Source organism: Microcaecilia unicolor, chromosome 3 (assembly GCF_901765095.1).
Source record: "Microcaecilia unicolor chromosome 3, aMicUni1.1, whole genome shotgun sequence".
NCBI lineage: Eukaryota > Metazoa > Chordata > Amphibia > Gymnophiona > Siphonopidae > Microcaecilia > Microcaecilia unicolor.
The window spans coordinates 227,985,938-228,006,910 of record NC_044033.1 but is presented as its reverse complement, the minus strand read 5'-3'; the positions used below and the strand labels follow the sequence as shown (position 1 = coordinate 228,006,910).

Genomic DNA, 20,973 nt, shown 5'->3' with positions numbered 1-20,973 from the left:
TAGGACCAAGCATCAAAAAAGTGCCCTAAATGACCAGATCACCACCGAAAGAAATCGGGGATGACCTCCTCTGACTCCCCCAGTGGTCACTAACACCCTCCCACCATTAAAAAAAAAACTTCAAAAACTTTTTTGGCCAGCCTCCATGCCAGCCTCAAATGTCATACCCAGCCATGACAACAGTATGCAGGTCCCTGGAGCAGTTTTAGTGGGTGCAGTGCACTTCAGGCAGGTGGACCGAGGCCCATCCCCCCACCTGTTACACTTGTGGTGGTAAATGTGAGCCCTTCAAAACCCACACGAAACCCACTGTACCCACATGTAGGTGCCCCCCTTCACTCCTTAGAGCTATGGTAGTGTTGGACATTTGTGGGTAGTGGGTTTTGGGGGGGTGTTGGGGGGGGCTCAGCACGCAAGGTAAGGGACTATGTGGCTAGGAGCTTTTTGTGAAGTCCACCGTAGTGCCCCCTAGGGTGCCCAGTTGGTGTCCTGGCATGTGTGGGGGACCAGCGCAGTACGAATGCTGGCCCCTCCCACGACCAAATGCCTTGGATTTGGGCGGGTTTGAGATGGCCGCACTCGGGTTCTGTTATCGCCGAAAACCGAGTGCGGCCATCTGTAATGTCGACCTAAATGTTAGGATTTGGCCGGCCTGGACCGTATTACAGACAGAAAAGATGGCTGCCCATCTTGTTTGATTATACGGTCGGCTCCACCCTCAGAGATGGCCGGCCCCAGAGATGGCCGCCCTCGTTCGATAATGCCCCTCCACGTTACTATGTAACTAACTTTCTGTCTGACTCATAAGTCTCTATAACTGTTTAATGAAAACAATGATGCCCAGAGGTGTTTTTTGTTCGTTCGTTGTTTTTTTTTTTGACAGACATGGAGTGGAGTGGAACGGGTAGACGTGAAGCGTCTGTTTACTCTTTCCAAAAATACTAGGAGTAGGGTGCATGCGATTAAGCTACAAAGTAGTACATTTAAAACGAATCGGAGAAAATTTTTTGTCACTCAACGTGTAATTAAACTCTGGAATTCATTGCCAGAGAATGTGGTAAAGGTGGGTAGCTTAAAATGGACAGGAAAAATCCATTGCTTATTTCTGGGATAAGCAGCATAAAACAGGGGCGTAGCCAGACAACAGATTTTGGGTGGGCCTAAGCAAGAAGAGGGTGGGCACCAAGTGTACTCCCCCTCTCCGACCACAAAAATATCTCAGCTAGCGGGAAAACGCTTCTTTCCACCTTGGCAGTCTGGAGCAGGCATGCACTGAAAACTGAGCATGTGCAGGTGCCAGTATCGTGGAGAGTAGTGTTTTCATTACCATCAGGGGGGAGTCTTGTGCTGGCAAAGCTTGAGATCCCTACCAGCTACCGCTAAACATGTGCTACTGTTGGGTGGGCCTGAGCCCTAAGTGGGTGGGCCCTGGCCCACCCAGGCCCACCTGTGGCTACGCCACTGACATAAAATGTTTTGTACTTTTCTGTGATCTTGCCAGGTATTTGTGACCTGGATTGGCCACTGTTGGAAACAGGATGCTGGGCTTGATGGACCTTTGGTCTGTCCCAGTATGGCAATACTTATGCACTTTTCAAGAGAAGAATTTCACTGCTTCCCCAGGCTAAGTAGGAAATAAGAAAACCCACTTAGTTAATATGTGGGCTGTAAATGGGCTAAATAAATAAACAAAAACTAACACTGTGCTCTACAAGAAACCAGGCAATCATGTCATACTTCAAGACAGAGAATACCTACAGCCACCTTTTGTTGATTAAGTAGTCTGTCCTTTAAGATAAAAGCAATCCCCACACTTCATACCACGCCAGGTAAATTTAAGTTTAAAAGGGCAGAGAACAAATGTAAAACTAAGATGCTCCTAAAGCGAGAATTGCCCTGAGTGAAAAACTCTGCAGGCAAAAAATCCACAGGAAGGTGGAGGTGCACTAAATACCCAAGAAAGTCAATCAGGCGAAAGGAAGGAGTGTAGGGTAAGCTGGTCCTTTCCAAACAACGAGGGAGACAAAAGTAAGGTTCAAGATCTTTATCGAAAAACACCGAATGACTCGACACAGCTATATATAAATATATAAATGTATGAAATAATATGAATATATCTGAACATAAAATATAATCGTAACCCTTACATATGTAAACAGAAAACACTGATATTGAAATGAAAAACTGTGGATTATATATATTTTTTTATTTTATTTTATTTATTTATAAATTTTCAATAATACAAACGAATATTCATTTGTAAGGCAATAAGGAGAGATTATTTAAAGGAAAAAAAAAGAAAACAGTCAAATTTCAACAGAAATATCTAGAAAACAATTATTTATACTCCTTCTCAGACCACAATATCGGGGGGTAGTGGTTCCTAAATACAACTTTAAGGAGATTGTAACAAAGGAAAATGTAGTTAAATATCAACTTAGGCTAGTCCTGATCTTTATCCCTATTACATTATAGCTGATTGTTGTTCCCTCATTCAGCTAGATGGTTTTTTAGAGTCCAGAAATCTCCTTACTTGAGATGGTTCAAAAAAAGCATATTTTTTCCCTGACAAACGAATCAGATACTTACAGGGATAGGCCAACATAAATGTTGAACCCATTCCCTTAACTTCTTCTCTCAAGGATAAGAACTGTTTCCTCCTTTGTTGTGTAGTCTTTGTAACGTCAGGAAACATCCAGACTTTCTGGCCATAGAAAAATTTTGAGGAATATTTAAAGTATAATTTCATCAACATATGGATTATGTTCAGATATATTCATATTATTTCATGCATTTATATATTTTTATACTATTATATTTTTATACCTTCATTGTTGATATTAAACAGATGTTTAAATTAGATTTTACGTGTTTTGTAGACTCCTGAAGCAGGTGCTCTGGCGCCGAAACACAGCAGCTGTGTCGAGTCATTCAGTGTTTTTCAATAAAGATCTTGAACCTTACATATGTCTTCCTCATTGTTTGGAAAGGACCAGCTTTTCCTACTCTTTCCTTTCACCTGAAAAACTCTGCACCCAGGGAATTAAAAACAGAGCCAGAAAAATATGAATGAACAGGTGAAACAGAAAGTAATTCTGCCACCTTTCCAGAAAAATAAAAAAATGTGGAGAAGAATCCCTGTAGCTGCTTATGCATAAAAATGGATGCCCTTCCTTTGCAAAGGGAGAGGCAAAGAATGCAAAATCAGATTGCCCTTCATTTGTTCCAACTCGTGAACCATAAGAGATCAGGGTTGCTGTACAGATTGAAATTTGTTTCTCTAAATTAAGTTGCCTGTTTGAGTCTTGGCTTCCTTAATATTCTGCACTCCCATAGGGACCTCCAGAATTAACGGCCCAACATACATGACCAATGGGCCTCCCCCTAGGAATTTTGCCTGAGAACATCTGGAGTTTACCTCAGGTGCAATGACTGCAGCAAAACTCTAGACTGCTACTGTTGCCCTGCCAAAACCTGGACTCCCTCAGGACCAGGTCTAGTGAACTCACAGCTATAGTCCAAGTACCTCTAAGGAGAGCTGCCTTCAGTCCCAATATGTGCCTTACATCTGAAATGCCTCAGGAAAAAACCCATGTGGGCCAAATGCTGCAATCAAGTGCCCTTGAGAACTTATGTCCTCTCTGGCATCAAGTCAAGACTTAAAACTGAACTCCTCCAGGCTAATCTCATATCACCTGTTGCCCAGAAGTTCCAGAAATACCTGTGCATTCAGCTGTGAGTGCAGGACATCCAAATGAAGCAGCATAAACATAAAATTGATTTAACCAGCAGGAGAGGCTTCTTCCCAATTAAATCAGGCTGTTCTAGATTTTCAGTGGCAGAGTCCTGGAAACCAGATTATCAGTGTGCTGAATCCTGGTATCTTGTTTCTATTAGAAAAGCCTGCCATAGTCATAGTCATAGATTAAATGTGGTGGCCACCATGGCACTTGGTGTCTAATGTATCACCTCCTGTTCATCTCACAAAGTGTGGCCTCCCTGTGAGATGTGCCACACTCTCCATGTGGTCACTTTATTGGATTCTTTGCTTACTCTGCATCCTTGAGTATTACCCAGTACAGACCTTCACATGTCTTGCATTTGGCTTTTGGACAGTACTGCTTTCTACCTTCAGTCTATTGTTTTCACCTTCAATCCACCATTCATTCTGCTTGCTTCTTCATTGTCCCTTCCTCTGGAATTCTCTCCCTGCTGATCTCGTTTCTGAATGCTCTTATCCAAAGATCAAAGCTGCCTTAAAAAACCCATATGTTTATTCTAGTGTTCCTGGAGTATCAGTGAATTCAGGCAGTTTGACTCTGCATTCTCGCTTCCTCCGCTCTCCTTTTTTTCCTGCTTTCCTATGCATTATTTAGTTCCTTTCTGGTCTCTTGTTTTTGAATTGTACACCGTTTTGATTGAAAGGAGGTATATCAAATGCCAAATACACTAAACTAATGTTACGTCTGTGCTCACCTCGCCCTCGGGTGGCCAGAACCGGTGGCTGCTATGAACTGCTATAGACTGTCTTGCTGTTCCTACCCATTCCAGACTTCAGGCCAGTCCGGTCCGGATCTTCCAGACTGCCAGACTTACTCTTGTTTGTCCCTGATCAGCACCTGTAGCTGCCTGGTGACTGCTGCAGCTGAAGCTCAGCTGCTGCTGGGCTTATTAGCCATTTGGAACCTCTCTGCCTTTGCCTTTGCAGTGCGTCAAAGGCCCTGGTATGTTGGTGCTTTTGCACTTCAGCCTGAGTTTGTTTCCTTGCTCTTGTTCTTGCCTGAAGTCTTGCCTGTTCTAGTTAGTCTTTGTTTAGTTAGGGTATTGCTTGTTTACTGTATTGCTTGTTTCCCAGTCTTGTGTCTTGTTTGTATGTCCTTATCTAGTTCTGGGTTTATCTGTGTTTGTTCCCTGCTTCAGTGGCTGCTTGCAGCTTTCAGTTCAGTCTCCTGTCTAGCTGTGTTTGTTCCCTGTTTCAGTGGCTGCTCGCAGCTTTCAGTCCTGTCCTTGAGCATATCCTTTCCCTGCCTTGCTGTCCCTGTTTTTTCCTTTTCCCTCTGACCCTCAGTCCCTGTGCTGCCTAGCTGTTATCCAGTCCTGCCCTGTCCAGTAAGTCCTGCCGGCATAGGCGGTCGGTGGGCCAGGCCGGGCCGGGGTGGGGCTTACATCCATAATTGTCTGACAACACACAGAAAAAAATAAGTAAAAATAAAAGTTACAATTAATACCTTTTATTATCCAAGATCATCTCACACATTCTTTAATCTTCATTTCCCCAACTGTAAAGGTCTAAAATACAAATTAATGCACGCATCAACCTTTTCCTATATGAGCACGCAATTCTGGAACCCATTGCCAGGCAACCTAAAAGCGACCTATGAATTGACCAACTTCCGTAAACTACTAAAGACCCATCTCTTCGACAAGATATACCACAAAGATCAAAACATGTGAAACTCCTACATATATCCAGAAATGTTAATAATGCCTTCTGTTATATCACTATCATGTATTCCATTACCATTCAACCCCAAATCCTTCTGTAACACCAAATGTCTATTCTTTTATCATTACCACTATCCATGATGTTTTGTAAGCCACATTGAGCCTGCAAAGAGGTGGGAAAATGTGGGATACAAATGCAATAAATAAATAAATAAATATTAAATGTAACATAACATATCTATATATAAAAGGCACCACCAACGTTCTAAATGAAGCCTCCAGCCGGAAGTGTGAAGTGTGAAGGGGGAGAGATATCCGGTTTCCCCATGAGTGTCTGTCCCACCCTCGCTCTCTCTGTAACACAAACAGTGAAGAAAAACACAGCAAAGCACGAAATCAAATCGCTCTCTCTGTAACAGTGAAGGACTCAGAGGAGGGAGGGGAGAGAGGGCAGAAGCCCTCACTATCTCTGTAACACAAACACAGCTCAGCAGGAAACTTAACACTGAAGGACTCGACTCCGAGGGGGGACGGGACAGAGAGCAGAGGGGAAGGGAGAGAGGGCAGAGGACAGGGACACACACACTCCCACATGCACACAGAAGAAAACCTTGCTAGCCCCTGTTTCATTTGCATCAGAAACAGGGCTTTTTTACTAGTAGTAACATAATAGATGACGGCAGAGAAAGACCTGTATGGTCCATCCAGTCTAGATATTACATATGTATCATATGTCAAAAAAAGTGGTTGCTCAAAGCATATACTAACCAATGTGTATACTATTCAAAAATGTTATCAATTATTAAACACTGCTATTTCTATCCATGGAAAATCCCAAAATGAAATAGTCACATTAGTGAAGTAACATCCGGCGACTAGACTTCGCATCATAGGTGTCAATGATCTGCTCAGGGTTAATATCTCCAACAAGATCACTTTCAATGTTCAGTAAACATAAAGCTGTCAGTCTTTCCTGACCCATTGTGGATCTCAGCCAGTTTCGTACACGTCTCATGGCAGAAAAAGATCTCTCACAGGTAGCTGTGCCAACAGGAAGAGTAAGTGCCAGTTTCAAAAGCTTTGTAAAATTTGGATAAAAATGTGTTGAAGCAGCAACAAGTGTGCCTGGAACAGAACAATGAAGTGGCCAAGCTACATTCCTCTCTCACAGGCACACTCTGATGAAACACCAGCCTTTGGACTTGTTTCTCAGCATACTCTTGTAGTGAGTTACCCACCGCAAAAGAACGTTGTGGTAGCACCCTGTCAAACAAATATTCTGGTAGCAACAGGTCAAAACAAACATTCTGCATGTCAGAAAACAAATATTCTGGGTCAGCATAAGTATCATATATCATAAGTATTATACTCCAACACACCATCTTTCAGAAGACTGCTTATGTATACCAGAATCTACATATTTCTGAAGCTTTTTCTTTAAAATTTTCCAGTCCCTGACTCCTTTTTCAGTAAAAACAGAATCTTTCAAAACACTAGAACTTGAAAACTGTCTGCAAGGAAAGCAGAAAACTGCATCTAACTGCTGACTATACTCTAAAAATGAAAATGTCTTGTAATATTCTGATGTGAAAGAACGGTTTTGCTTTCCAAACACAGATTTTGGAAACTCAGGTAAATGAGGCTGTGATGGTCCCATTGTAGTTGACCCAAGATCTAATACAGGAGTAAGGACAAGATTTTTTTCAGTTGAAATTGCAAGATTTTGAGGCTGATTTTGATTTGATGAGAATTCTTCCTGTGGATTAGGAACTAAGATGTTGCTAGAGCAGCCAGCCAATGACATATTTGAATCTTGCTCAGAATCACTTGGTATCTCATTCTCTCCAGAACTTGTTTTTTCTGGAGTGCACTGTCCAGAGCTCACTGTGGCTTTTAGTCCAAAATATTTTCTAATATCCATGATGTTTTGAGTAACTGCCTGTGTTTGTTTTAGACGATCTGAACTCAAATTCTGAGTCAGGAGGGTCGCCAGCAAAGGATCTTCAGTCTCAAGTCCCAGGGCCTTTAGAAAGAGAAAAGAGGCGGCAGCAGGGGCATAATTAATAGGGCTTTCAAAGAGACTCATAGCACAGAAGTCAATGTTTAGTATATTCTGGTTGAAGACTATAGATCTGAAAGTCTAAAATACCCTATTTACTTGTGCATCACCATAAATACTGTAGGGGAGCGAAGGTTGTCCCATCCCAAATTTGAAAAGTTACAAGTACCACTCTAATTAGTGAGATTGAAAGTTAGCAAGTGAAAGTTTTCTTGCAGTGTATTCGGTATATAAATTTGTCATGGTGGAGAAGAAGAGACTGAATCCCAAGAAAGGGCTGCTGCTGCTGATTATTGACAAGTAATGTTTCTATGTGCGTGTAAAAATGGATTTATATATCATAAATGACATATATTTTAAACTCAATTATTTCAAGCACTTAACCAACATTAAACCACATACACATCTGGAACAATTCAACACCAGATCCTCCAAAATATTCTAAAACCAAACCATGTCTGGTGTTATCACAAACTAAAATTAAATTAAAGTGTTGATGTTTGTCACCTCAATAAGGCCAACAATCCCAACTGTAAAACACTGTGCTCAAACTTGTGCAAAAACATACTCAGAACCTTACTGTACCATAAATATTAAACTGGGCAGACCCTAATACACCAATATACCACCCAAACGGACAACATCACAGACCATCAACAATATGAAACAAGGGATCATATCACAATTCTCATGTACAGCCACAAAACATCCTTTTAGGATGGATAGTATTCACAATGAGTTCCTTTTATTAATGACCAGATAGAGATAAGTGTTTTCAAATTTCAATTTTGGCACAGTATAAGTCATCTTTATGACTATTGATGCATTCAAGCTTGCAAGTAATTAATTTGAAACTCCAAAGCCACAGTCTCACACTACCTGTGCATAAAACAGGATACAGGAAAAGTTATCATCATCACCCACAGTTAAATGTGACTCTTCTTTCAGCATATAGAGTGGAGAAAAAAGGGGGGTTCAGTAACGCCACCCAGCCAGCCCAAGATGATCGGACTATATAAGGCGTAGTAGGCCCGGCGCAACATCATCTAGCCCCCCCCCCCCCAAAACTCCACACTATTAAATGGCCAAAATTAATATAAAAAATGGACTTCAAAGGTCCTGAGGGTTAATAATGGACAAATTCCTGTATCCAAAAAGTTGAGATCACAGCAGTGGCATAGGAAGGGGGGGGTGCGGTGGGGCGGTCCGCCCCGGATGCACGCCGCTGGGGGGGTGTCGGCTCCGCTGGTTCCCTGCTCCCTCTGCCCCGGAACAGGTTACTTCCTGTTCTGGGGCAGAGAGAGCAGGGAACCAGCGGAGCCGACGCAGCTCCCAGCGACATGCACTCGGGGCAGTTCGGCCCTCCCGCCCGTCCCTCGCCGCTTTCCCATGTAAGTACATGCTCCGGGGGGGGGGGGGGGGATTCGCTCCGGAGGGGGGAGGGTGCGCAGTGCTGCACCCGGGGGGGGGGGGTGCGCAGCGGCGACCCGCCTCGGGTGTCAGCTGCCCTCGCTACGGCACTGGATCACAGTCTGTCATCACAAACAAAATAGGAAAAACCAAAAGCATTAGGGGCTTATAGCCCATTTAGTTATGTTTAAACAAAAGAGATGTGCATGAAACAAAATATTTAATTTTTTATTTTGACTTGTTTTAAAACCTTCAGGCTTCAGAGTCTGTCAGCACCTCAGCCTAATAGTTGAGATCACAGTCTGTCATCATCATCACAAACAATATAGGAAAAAAACCCAAAAGCATTAGGGGCTTGTTTGGCTTATATAGCCCAGGCATTTAGTTATGTTTAAACAAAGAGATTTGCATGAAACTTACAAAATATTTATATTTTTTTACTTGTTTTGTTTTAAAACCTGCTTCAGAGTCAGTCAGCAGTACCTACCTCTGTCTCCTGAAAAATCCAAGGTACGGTGCAAATTTCTGGAAGGAAGTGGGAGGGAACATCTCAGACTCTCAGTCTCTTTCTTCTTCTTCTTGCCTTCCCTACATGCCCCTCCCGCGCGTTCCCGCCTATGTGGAACAGGAGTACACCACGGGACGGGAGCGAGCGCTCAAAGAGGCTCAAGGCTGACTGGCTGCTGCCTGAGCTGAGGGCGAGCCCAGCCAAGGGGCGAAGAAAGAAGAAGCAGTAGAGCACTGCACTGCAGGCTCACAAGACCGGCGCGCTGGAACTCAACTGCCTGGGCTGAATTTGGGATGGCGTGTCCGTGTCGGCTCGGCATTGTGGTCGCGCGCGTCGGCGTTGGTCCGAAACAGTCAGAGTCTTTATGATGATCCTGCGGCTGGGCCAAGCGGCGAGCCCCGCGGGCGGAACTGGGGGCTGATGGCGTGTCGTCGTCGCGTCGTGGTCGGTCCGACCTGTCAATCATGATCCGATGGTCCTCCGGCCAAACCTCTTATACCAGGCAACTATGCCTGCCGGCCACCTGAAGCCTGGAGCTCAACTCTTGGTGAAAAGTGGCCAGGTGCAGGTGAAGCCTAACTGTTTGTCAGAGATCTGCCCTGTATCTAGTGTGGGGTGGTTTTGCCTGCCACTGTCGCTCCTCGGCAGTGGCCCAAGGGCTCACAAACCCAGTTTCCAGCTTTGAAAACGTGACAACTAAGCTAAAGAATGTGTATTGTTCAGTATATGGAAAGCTGACCCCCTAGTGGTAGTACTGTAAGATGACTGCTAGGGATTAGACTGCCATTTTTGAACTTGGAGCCAGACAACGTAGGAGCAGAGGGAAACCACTCCCACCCTGGTCCACTACACACAAGAGATTGCCACCAGATAAGTCCTGTGGGTGATAGAAAGTGAAAGGGGGTGAGGGAAGGGTTTGTCTTATTTTTTAACTTATTTAATTTATTGTAATTTATTAACTGTCTTTATGAAAAGGATCACCAAAGGCAGTATACTGCGGATACAATTTAACATAAAATTTACAATTTTGAAAACAGCATAACAATAGTAAAAATGGCCAAATATGAGCAAAAGTATAATCAATGAGGTAAACCTAGAGATGACATACTGAAACCTAGTAATAGGACTAACATCATACAGGATCCGAAATATCCACATTTAACTGCATTGTAAAACAAATTACATAGCAGAAATGTGATAAATGTCAGTACAATAATAGACAGCATGGAAGAACTTTTAAATAGCATAAATACGACACTCAAGAAGTCATCACAATACCAAAGAAACACCTAATAGGTATGTATTAGAATATTCAAATAAGAAATATTATGCTAACACTGTTGCAGGCAAGAGGGGCAAGGGAATCTTGAGGGGAAGGGGGGGGGGGTTGGCCTTAGGGAGTCGGTTTACAAGAGGGATGGGGTGGGCAGGAGGGATCAGCATCAAGGATTCTGTTTCTAGGGGGATGAGCATCATGAGTTTTGTTCAGCAGGGGGCTGGGGCAGGCAGGTTGATCAGCATTGGGGGGATCTGTGTACATGGGAGATCAGCACTGGGGGGTTGGATCATTGAGTATTGGAACCCGCATAGCTAGGGGGCCAAAGATAGGACAGCCTTTTTGTGCAGTCCTGTCTAACCACTTAGCTATGCAGGCAGCGGCACTGAAAATAGTCCATGCCTGCATAAGTGCTGGCTCCTCCCCCACTGCCTGGTTTTGGAATGAGCAATTAGAGCTGATATTCAACAGCGCTGCTCGGTTAAGTGCCGGCCTACTCAGCATAGTGTAACCAGGCAAGAGCCTGCCCTGCCTGGTTAAACTATTTTGGAATATCAGGCCCCTTGTTTCTAATAGATGGATGTTATTTCCCTTTAGGTCTGGGCAGTCCTCTTTCCATCTCTGTGAATGACTATCGAGACAGAGGGATAAGGGTCATGTGTGAATCTGCAGGATGGTATCCAAAGCCTGAAGTGACCTGGAAACAAGAAAGTGGACACAGTTTAACATCATTATCTGAAACAGAAACACAAGAGCACAATGGTCTGTTCAACGTCAGAACTCACCTGCTTATGAGAACAAATCAGTATGGCAAGATTTCCTGTCGTATCAGAAACACCGTTGTGAACCAAGAGAGACAATCAGTGATTTTTATAGCAGGTCAGTTACAGTCACAAAGAGAAGCTAATATAAAGTGTGCACATGATTGAGACATACTTTATATCATGAAACTAGCAGCACCTCCTAGAATCATATCCAGAGAAGGTTGTAACTATGTGTATTGAAAATTTCTATATTTTGTTCAGATTAAGATTTCTCAAATATTAAAAGCCGAATTTTGCAGAAGTCATCTAGGCAGAAAAATGAGTTCTAATTTGGCAAGTTTACAATTTGGAAGCTATTTTACAAAAAGCTCTTTGAACTTGGAATCTTTTATAAAATAACTTTCCATAGCGTCCCTCAGATCAAGCCAGACACTTGTGGGTTATATCCGTCTACCAGCAGGTGAAGATAGAGAGAACGTCAGAGCTCTGCCATATAGGACCCTAGCAGCAGCCTCACTTTCAGTATTCTCTCTATCCAGCAGGTGGTCAGACGTACCCTGGGAGGCTCTGGATGGATACAGGCTCCTGGCCTTCATTACGGCACAGTTGAGCAATGGGGCTGAGTGGGCCTGGTGGTACACCTGGTGGGGCCAGGTCTCTCCCCCTTCTCCTCTTCTCCATTCTCCCTGCTATGGTGCTTTCTGGTTGTAGGTAGAGCAGCAATCTCCTGTCTCTTAAAAAACAAAAAGACAGCTTTGGGGAGTTTAGCATAAAACAAAAGTACCCAGAGGGGTACATTTTTAACTGGGGCAAGTCTTTTGGGGAGACCCCTGTGCAGGGGCTGTGGAAGCTGATGAGTTTTCAGTCAGGAGGTGCTGCTCTGCCTTTGCCTTGATTCACCCTGGAGTTGGTAAGTACCTCTTTCCCTCAGGGCTTGCACAGGATGTCAGTGCCGGTTGAAGCTGTGAAGCAGTGTGGAACCCAGAGAGCAGCATTGGGGGTGTGCCTCTACCCAGCCCAGTGCTCCAGTGCATCGGAGACCTGTTCCAGGACAGTTTAGGCAGGGTCCGCAGACCTGGCAGGGTCACGGCTACCATTTTGAACACACCGATGCATGTCAGTTTCTGACTTTGGGGCAGGTGTTACTGTGGGGAGAGGAAGTGTTCTCTGCAGTGTTCAGGATAACTAGGAGCATGACCGAGCTGGAGGTCGAGGGGAGGGGAGCCCTCTGAGATTCCCACATGTTTGTGTTTTTAATGCACAAAGCTTTTTTAAGTTTAAACAATTTTTATTCAGGATCAAGCAAATCCAACATCCAACAACAAAATATCAAGTCTAGACAAGATCTTCAGTCAAATATTGCAGAACAATAATCAAAAACAACAAACAACAAAGAGCTGAATCACATTTGATCCCGTTTTTGTTTTATGAAAATGTGCCCCTCCCTCCCCCCTCACTACCCTAGTCCTTGATCAAAGCAACAATGTGCGTTCAAAATCACTATGCACAAAGCTTTTTTATTGAAGAGGCCTCAGTTGGCCCGGCCCCCTCTCCCCACTGGAGGCTCTGGCAGGGGGCCCATGGTCGCATCTGGACCTAGCCAGGGAGGTGGATGGTTTCGCTGGTGTCGGACCTTGACTCGGAGGTCTGCGGGTCTATGGTCTCAGGGTGCTCATTGAGAGATCTCTTAGAGGAGGAGAATTGTCCCAGGATGAGGGAGACAACACCATGATGGCACATTTATTCTGCCAAGAAGAGTTAACCTCTCTTATTTCTAAGGCAATCTCAGATCAGTGGGATACCCCAAAGGCAGGCCTATGGGTGGCTAGGGCGATGGCCAAGTTGTATCCAGAGGAAGGTGACAAAAATGATATAGGAATTGCACCAAAAGACATATGAGTAGAGATTGGAAGACCTGAATATGTATACCCTAGAGGAGCGGAGGGACAGGGGAGATACGATAAATACTTAAATTTAAAGTTTAAATACTTGAAAGGTATTAATATAAAAACTGATATTTTCCAGAGATGGGGAAATGGTAAAACTAGAGGACATAAATTGAGGTTGCAGGGTGGTAGACTTAGGAGTAATGCCAGAAAATTCTTTTTCATGGAGAAGGTGGTTGATGTCTGGAATGCCCTCCTGAGGGAGGTGGTGGAGAAAAAAACTGGCAGAATTCAAGGTGGCATGGGATGAACACAAGGGGATCTCTAATTAGAAAATGAATGGTATAAAGAATCAAAACTTATATGTGCTTGCATGTCAAATGGTGCTTAGATGGCAACTCTGGCTATATCAGCTAAGGTCAGTGTTGGGCTGGCTTGTACGGTCTGAGTCCCGCATATAGCGATCCGGCTTAGGATGGGTTGCAGAGAATTTGACAGAAACTCCAGTAATTTGGAACATGAGGACATTGCTGGGTAGACTTTTATGGTCTGTGTCCTGCAAATGACAGATTCAGATAGGCTGGAGTGGGTTTTGACGGCAATCCAGTAGTTGGAACATAAAGAGAGAGCCAGGCAGACTTCTACGGTCTATGTCCCTAAAACAGCAAAGGAAGACCATGATCAAGCATATAATATCATGATCATTGTTGGTTTTAATCTTGAATTGAGAATGAATGAGACTGTTGGGCAGACTGGATGGACCATTCAGGTCTTTATCTGCCATCACTTATTATGTTATGTTACCACGTTACTTTATCTGCCTTCCATGACATACAGGACAGCAGACCACTGGCCTCATACTATCTGGTGACCAGGTTCATGAGGGAACTTGCTAACCTCCACCCGCTGGTTTGGCATCCACCCCCAGCTTGGGACCTAAACATTGTCCTCAGCCGCCTCATGCTCTACCCCTTTGAACCACTGGAAACTACAAACACCAAGTTCGTCACCTGGAAGACCATCATCCTCATTGCCATAAAGTCAGCCTGGCACATCAGCGAGCTCCAGGGTCTTGTGACCTACTTGCCATATATTCAGCTCTGCTATGACCACACTCTGCTCAGAACCCACCCCAAATTTCTGCCCAAGGTGGTCTCCCCTTTCCATATCAACCAGGCTATTATGCTTCCTTTCTTCCACACACCAGTCAAAAGGAACATCTACTCCACACCCTGGACTGCACCTGTGCCCTGTGCCTCTATCTCTACCACACATGGCCCTGGTGGAAGGCCTCCTAGCTCTTCATCTCCTTCAATGCCAACAAACCAGTTGGAAAGTACTCTCCCTTCCTGGATATCGGACTGCATCGCCTTCTGCTACGAGGAAGAGAGCCTATCTCTCCCCAACAGGGCCTCAGTGTACCAGCTATGAGCCATGGACACCACACTGGCAAGCCTCCACTTGACCTCAGTAGACAACATCTGCAACATCTGCGGCAACCTGCTCCTCCATACACACCTTCACAAGACACTACTACCTGGACCACCCTCTATGGACTACAAATGAGTTTTGACTGTCCTCCAACCGGCAATTGCACCATGGGAACCCAGGAGACCCAAGGGCTCTGAACCGTGAGGACATCATGATTTTGATGGCTTCACCCTCCATCTGCTGATGTGCGACAGTTCCACTTGTGGACATTATTGTTCTATATTCCTTTGCCATGAGCTCTTTTATTCTACTAGTAGTGTAATTAGGGAATAAGCTAGGAGTGCTCTTACATTACCATTCATTACCATTTAAGGAGGAATCACTACAAGGGTCATACAATACCTTATATAAACTAAAAGACTCCTTATATCAGACTAATATTCTTAATACTGCAGCAACTCTTACAAGTTTGAAAAACGTGAGAGCAAGAAAATTAAGTCAGCAGACAAGCAGCGAGTAGGGTGCTACCCAGTCTTTTGCATGGCGTGCCACATGTATGAGTATCTCCCAGTTGGTGAGATGTCATACGTGTGTGCCCGATGCAAAGAGTTGATAGACCTCAGAGAGCGTGTTCGTACTCTTGAGGCTAGAGTAGCAGACTTGGTAGAAATGAGGGAGATAGAGAAATTCATAGACGAGACCTACTGTTACGTTCCTCACCTGGTGCCAGGCCTGCGCAGCCGATTCGCCGGCAAGTCGTGGTCCGGCGAAGATAGCCGGCCAGCTTGGTGTTGGCTAGCTTCAGGAAGGGTCTGTTTCTGTTTCCTATTTCTGGCAGCCGTCATCTGAGTTGGAGTAATGGCCGCAGCCATCTTGGATAGATCAGGCCCTGAGAAGCCATCTTGGAGTAACGAGGTCAGGAAGGAAGCCCATATTTGGACATAGGCATCTCTGCTGATGGGGGCAGCCATCTTGAATCAGCTGCACATGTTTGAGAGTGATTTCAACACTATTTAAAGCCCTGCCTCCAGTCCTTCGTTGCTTTGGCCTCAATTGTGTTTGAGGTCCACGCCGGTGCTTAACAGTAGGCCGAAGCCATGAGCTCACCAGACAATACCGAGCGTTCCAACCTGGCTCAGGTGCTACACCAGCAGCAGGCTCAAATCACTCGCTTTTCCAGTGCATTGCAGGAGGTCTGCAATCAGATTCCAGCGCTCCAGCAGCAGGCGGTCCCGGATCCTCCGACCCCTGGGACTGGGTCATCCGCCGCCCGGCTGCGGGTTCCGGAGCCACCTCATTTTGATGGTACCCCCGCAGCGTGCCGGGGGTTCCTGAATCAATGTCAGATCTTGTTCGAATTACAACCGGAGGCCTTCCCATCTGACAGGATTAAAGTGACTTACCTCATCTCTCTACTGACTGGTCCCGCGTTTGCGTGGGCATCCCCACTGTGGGAACAGCGGAATCCGGTCCTGGCGAACCTAGAGGAGTTTTTGCGGCAGTTCCGGATGGTGTTCGACGTGCCTGGCCGGCTTTCTTCTGCTTCGGGGGAGCTGCTGCGGATTCAGCAGGGCTCCGGGTCGGTCGGGGCGTACGCCATCCGGTTCCGCACTCTGGCCGCGGAGCTTCAGTGGAACCAGGAGGCATTGACGGCCATTTACTGGCAGGGGTTGGACGGCCAAATAAAGGATGAATTGGCCAGCCGAGAGATTCCTGCTACCTTGGACGGCCTTATTGCACTTGCACAAGGATCGACATCCGGTTCCAGGAGCGAGCTCAGGAGAGGGCCACGCCGCGGGTGGTGCAGAGATCCAGAGGCCTGCCCTGTCGTCCAGAAGCGCCGGGGTCCCGTGAGGAGGGTACGGAAGGAACCAAGGAGGAACCAATGGTAATGGCCTGCCATCGTCTGTCCAAGAAGGAGAGGGTCCACCATCTCCAGAATCGGCTACGTCTGTATTGTGGGCAGGATGGCCATTTAACGCGTACCTGCCCAAACAAGTCCGGGAGGTCGGGAAACGCTCCGGCCCAAGCCCTATGAAGGGGGTGGTTCTGGGCCGGTTGTCTGCCCTTCCCGACAAGTTGCTCTCCGTTCCTGTACTACTCCAAGGTGAAGGAGGCCAGGTTCATGCTCGGGCCTTACTGGACTCCAGGGCCGGAGGAAATTTTAACGATGCTGAGTTCCTGTCCCAGCTGGGTGGCTCCACGGTGCCCTGCCAACCGGAGCTCCGAGTGACCTCCATCCAGGGGGATAGTCTTCCCCAGACCATCACCCGGATCACCGTGCCTCTGCATTTGCAGGTAGGGGTATTACATCAGGCAGACATTCAGTTCCTGGTCCTCACCTGAGCCATTCATCCAGTGATTCTTGGATTGCCCTGGCTCCGTCTACACGCTCCAGTGATCGACTGGTCCACCGGTGAGATCGGGCAATGGGGCGCCCAGTGTGTCAAGCAATGCCTACAGCAAGTCAAGCCTCCCCTGTTGCTCTGCTTGGCTCAGCTTCAGACCCCGCCAAAAGAGCTGCCCGGGCTGCCTAGGGACTATCAGGACTTTTGCGATGTATTCAGTGCCCGGGCGGCTGACACACTGCCTCCGCATCGGTCATTCGACTGTGCCATAGACCTCCTGCCAGGAACCGATCCTCCCCTGGGACGTCTTTACACCCTATCCCGTGATGAGTCCCGCGCCATGAGGGAGTATATCCGAGAGAATCTCCTCAAGGGGTTTATCCAAGCTTCTACATCGCCGGCAGGAGCCGGGTTCTTCTTTGTATCAAAGAAGGACGGGTCTCTCCGTCCCTGCATTGACTACCGGGGGTTGAACAAGATCACGGTGAAGAACCGGTACCCGCTTCCACTCATCCTGAAGTTGTTTGACCATCTTCAGGGGGCCAAGATTTTCACCAAGCTGGATTTGCACGGAGCTTACAACCTGGTGCGGATCCTGGAGGGAGATGAGTGGAAGACGGCATTCAACACACATGAGGGACACTTTGAATACCGGGTAATGCCGTTTGGCCTCTGCAATGCCCCTGCGGTATTTCAAAATTTTGTGAACGTCATTTTTCAGGATCTATTTTACACTTCTGTAATCGTGTATCTAGATGACATTTTGATTTTCTCTCCCTCACTGTCCCAGCATGTGTCCCACGTCCGCACAGTGCTTCAGCGCCTCCGGGAGCATCGGCTATATGCCAAATTGGAGAAATGCTCGTTCCACCAGCAGAGTCTTCCATTCCTGGGGTATATCGTGTCCTCCACCGGACTGCCAATGGATCCTGGGAAATTGACTGCGGGCCTTGCAGACGTTCCTGGGGTTCGCCAACTACTACCGGCAGTTCATCAAGGACTACTCCCTCATCACGGCTCCCCTAACGGCCCTCACGAGGAAGGGCGCTGATGTCAAGAACTGGATGCCAGAGGCGGTTGCTGCATTTACTACCCTGAAGAAAGCGTTTCTTTCTGCACCAGTCCTCCGCAGTCTGGATCCTACCCAGCCCTTCCTGGTGGAAGTGGACGCCTCAGCCTTGGGAGTAGGGGCCGTGCTCTCCCAGACATCTGCTGCCAGGAAGAAGCATCCCTGCTTCTTCTTCTCCCGTAAGTTCACCCCCGCAGAACGAAACTATATGGTGGGGGATCGGGAGCTTCTGGCACTCAAGTTGGCTTTCGAGGAATGGCGTTACCTGCTGGAGGGAGCAGCGCATCCGGTGACAGTGATCACCAACCACAAGAACCTATTATACCTCCAAAATGCTACCAGACTGAATCCTCGTCAGGCCCGGTGGTCTCTGTTTTTTGCACGATTCGACTTCTGCCTGATTTTCAGACCGGGGGAGAAGAACGTCCAAGCGGATGCCTTGTCCCACAGTTTTGAGGCTCCCGGGGACCAGGAGGAACCATATCTTATGTTGAACCCGGCATGCATTCCTTCCATGCCCGAGGCTAGCGCCGTGTGCCAGAGGGCAGTACCAGTGGGTCTCCGTAGGAAGGTGCTACGCTGGGGGCACGTGTCCGAATTCGCCGGACACTTTGGATTCCACAAGACCCTCCATTTGATCTCGCGGTCGTACTAGTGGCTGCAGATGGCGCAGGACGTGCTGCAGTATGTGTCCACCTGTCCGGTGTGCGCCCGAACTAAGAGTTCCCATCAGAGGCAGTGGGGCTTGATGCAGCCCATGCCGGTACCTCAGCAACCCTGGGAGGACCTGTCCATGGACTTTATCACTGATCTACCGACCTCCCAGGGCAACACCGTTATCTGGGTGGTGGTAGACCGGTTTTCCAAGATGGCCCACTTTGTTCCAATGAAGACCTTGCCCACTGCTGCCAGCCTTGCCACCAGCTTCATCACCCACATCTTCAGGCTCCATGGATTACCCCAAAGGATTATAAGTGACCATGGCTCCCAGTTCACCTCTCGTTTTTGGAGAGCGTTATGTTCAGCTTTTGGAGTAACCACTCTCTTTTCCTCAGCATATCACCCGCAAACTAATGGGATGGTGGAACGGATCAACCAGACGGTGAAGGCGTTCCTCCGGGCCTACTCGAACCAGTGCCAGGATGACTGGTCCACCCTGCTACCCTGGGCGGAGTTCGCCTACAACAACAGTCTGCATTCAGCCTCCAAGACTACACCCTTCAGTACCATCTATGGCCGTCATCCACGTCTGCCTCCGCCAATTTCCCCCGCAGAGGTCCCACCTCAGGTACAGCCCACAGTCCGTACGCTTCAGGAGGCTTGGAGGAAGGTTCAGGAGCAGTTGCGCCAGGCAGCGGTTAAGGCCGCAGGAGACAGGCAGCTCCCACGTTCCAGCCAGGAGAGAAGGTATGGCTAAGCACCCAGTACCTGAAGCTGCGGCTCCCATCACTCAAGTTTGCCCCCCGCTTCATCGGGCCGTTTGCGGTGCGCTCCCGGATAGGAGCGGTGACTTACCGGTTGCACCTACCCGGTCAACTCAGAGTGCACAATGCTTTCCATGTGTCCCTTCTGAAGCCTTTCCGCAGGTCCAAGTGGCATCCTGAACCCAAGAAGGTGGTTGTGCCCGAGAGTGATCCGGATCCCAAGTATGAGGTGGACCGCATCCTGGATTCAAAGCTGCCTGGAGGAAAGTTGTTTTACCTTCTGTCCTGGAAACACTTCGGACCAGAAGACAACTCCTGGGAGCCAGCCACTAACGTCCATGCTCCAGACCTGGTCCGTGAGTACCATTCTCTTCATCCTACTCGGCCCGGGCCAGGGAGAAGGGGGAGGCTTTCGGGGGGATACTGTTACGTTCCTCACCTGGTGCCAGGCCTGCGCGGCCGATTTGCCGGCAAGTCGTGGTCCAGCGAAGATAGCCGGCCAGCTTGGTGTTGGCTAGCTTCAGGAAGGGTCTGTTTCTGCTTCCTATTTCTGGCAGCTGTCATCTGAGTTGGAGCAATGGCCGCAGCCATCTTGGATAGATCAGGCTCTGAGAAGCCATCTTGGAGTAACGAGGTCAGGAAGGAAGCCCATATTTGGACATAGGCATCTCTGCTGATGGGGGCAGCCATCTTGAATCAGCTGCACATGTTTGAGAGTGATTTCAACACTATTTAAAACCCTGCCTCCAGTCCTTCGTTGCTTCGGCCTCAATTGTGTTTGAGGTCCACGCCGGTGCTCCTTATCTTCAGTTCCAGTGTTCCAGACCTCGGCTTGTTTCCTGGATCTCGCTTGTTTTGTTGCCTGCCTTGACCTTGGACTGTTTTTTACTACTCTTTGCCCTACGGATTTACCTGGCTTCTGGACTGTCTGTTTGCCTGCCTGTCTGGTCAGTGGTCGTGCAACTCCGCCAGTTCCTGAAGTCCTGGTGGCTGCCCGAACCTGGGGGCTCAACTCCCAGGGAACGGAGGTCGCTCCCCAGGTGAAGCTAGGGGTTGTCTGGCTGCCTGACCGAGTGCGGTTTCACTCCATCCTAGCCGTGCTCAGTCGGGGCACAAGGACTCACATTCCTCCAGTCCTAACACCTACAGGGATGTTGTGGAGAGGTCCCAACTCCAGTCAGGCAGCCTCTGTGTTGCCTTGAAGGAGGGAGGTATCCCAGAAGGTGAAGTACTCCTGTAGCCAGGACCTGCACACCTGGGAATGGACTATCCCCCCGCACCAGGGATATGTCTCCAGGTACTGCCTGGGAAGGAAAGCATATGACAGCTGTTGTGGTTGGTGATTCAATCATT

At 47.4% G+C, this 20,973-nt stretch overlaps 1 protein-coding gene across 1 annotated transcript in view; it reads left to right on the top strand.

Annotated features, from left to right (window-relative positions):
* LOC115466345 (butyrophilin subfamily 1 member A1-like) overlaps positions 1-20,973 on the top strand; it is an 80,251-nt gene that overhangs the window by 22,691 nt on the left and 36,587 nt on the right. Inside the window, exon 4 of the mRNA XM_030197534.1 lies at positions 11,296-11,577. Within this exon, the coding sequence (XP_030053394.1) occupies positions 11,296-11,577 (282 nt within the window). The remainder of the gene's footprint in view (positions 1-11,295; positions 11,578-20,973) is intronic.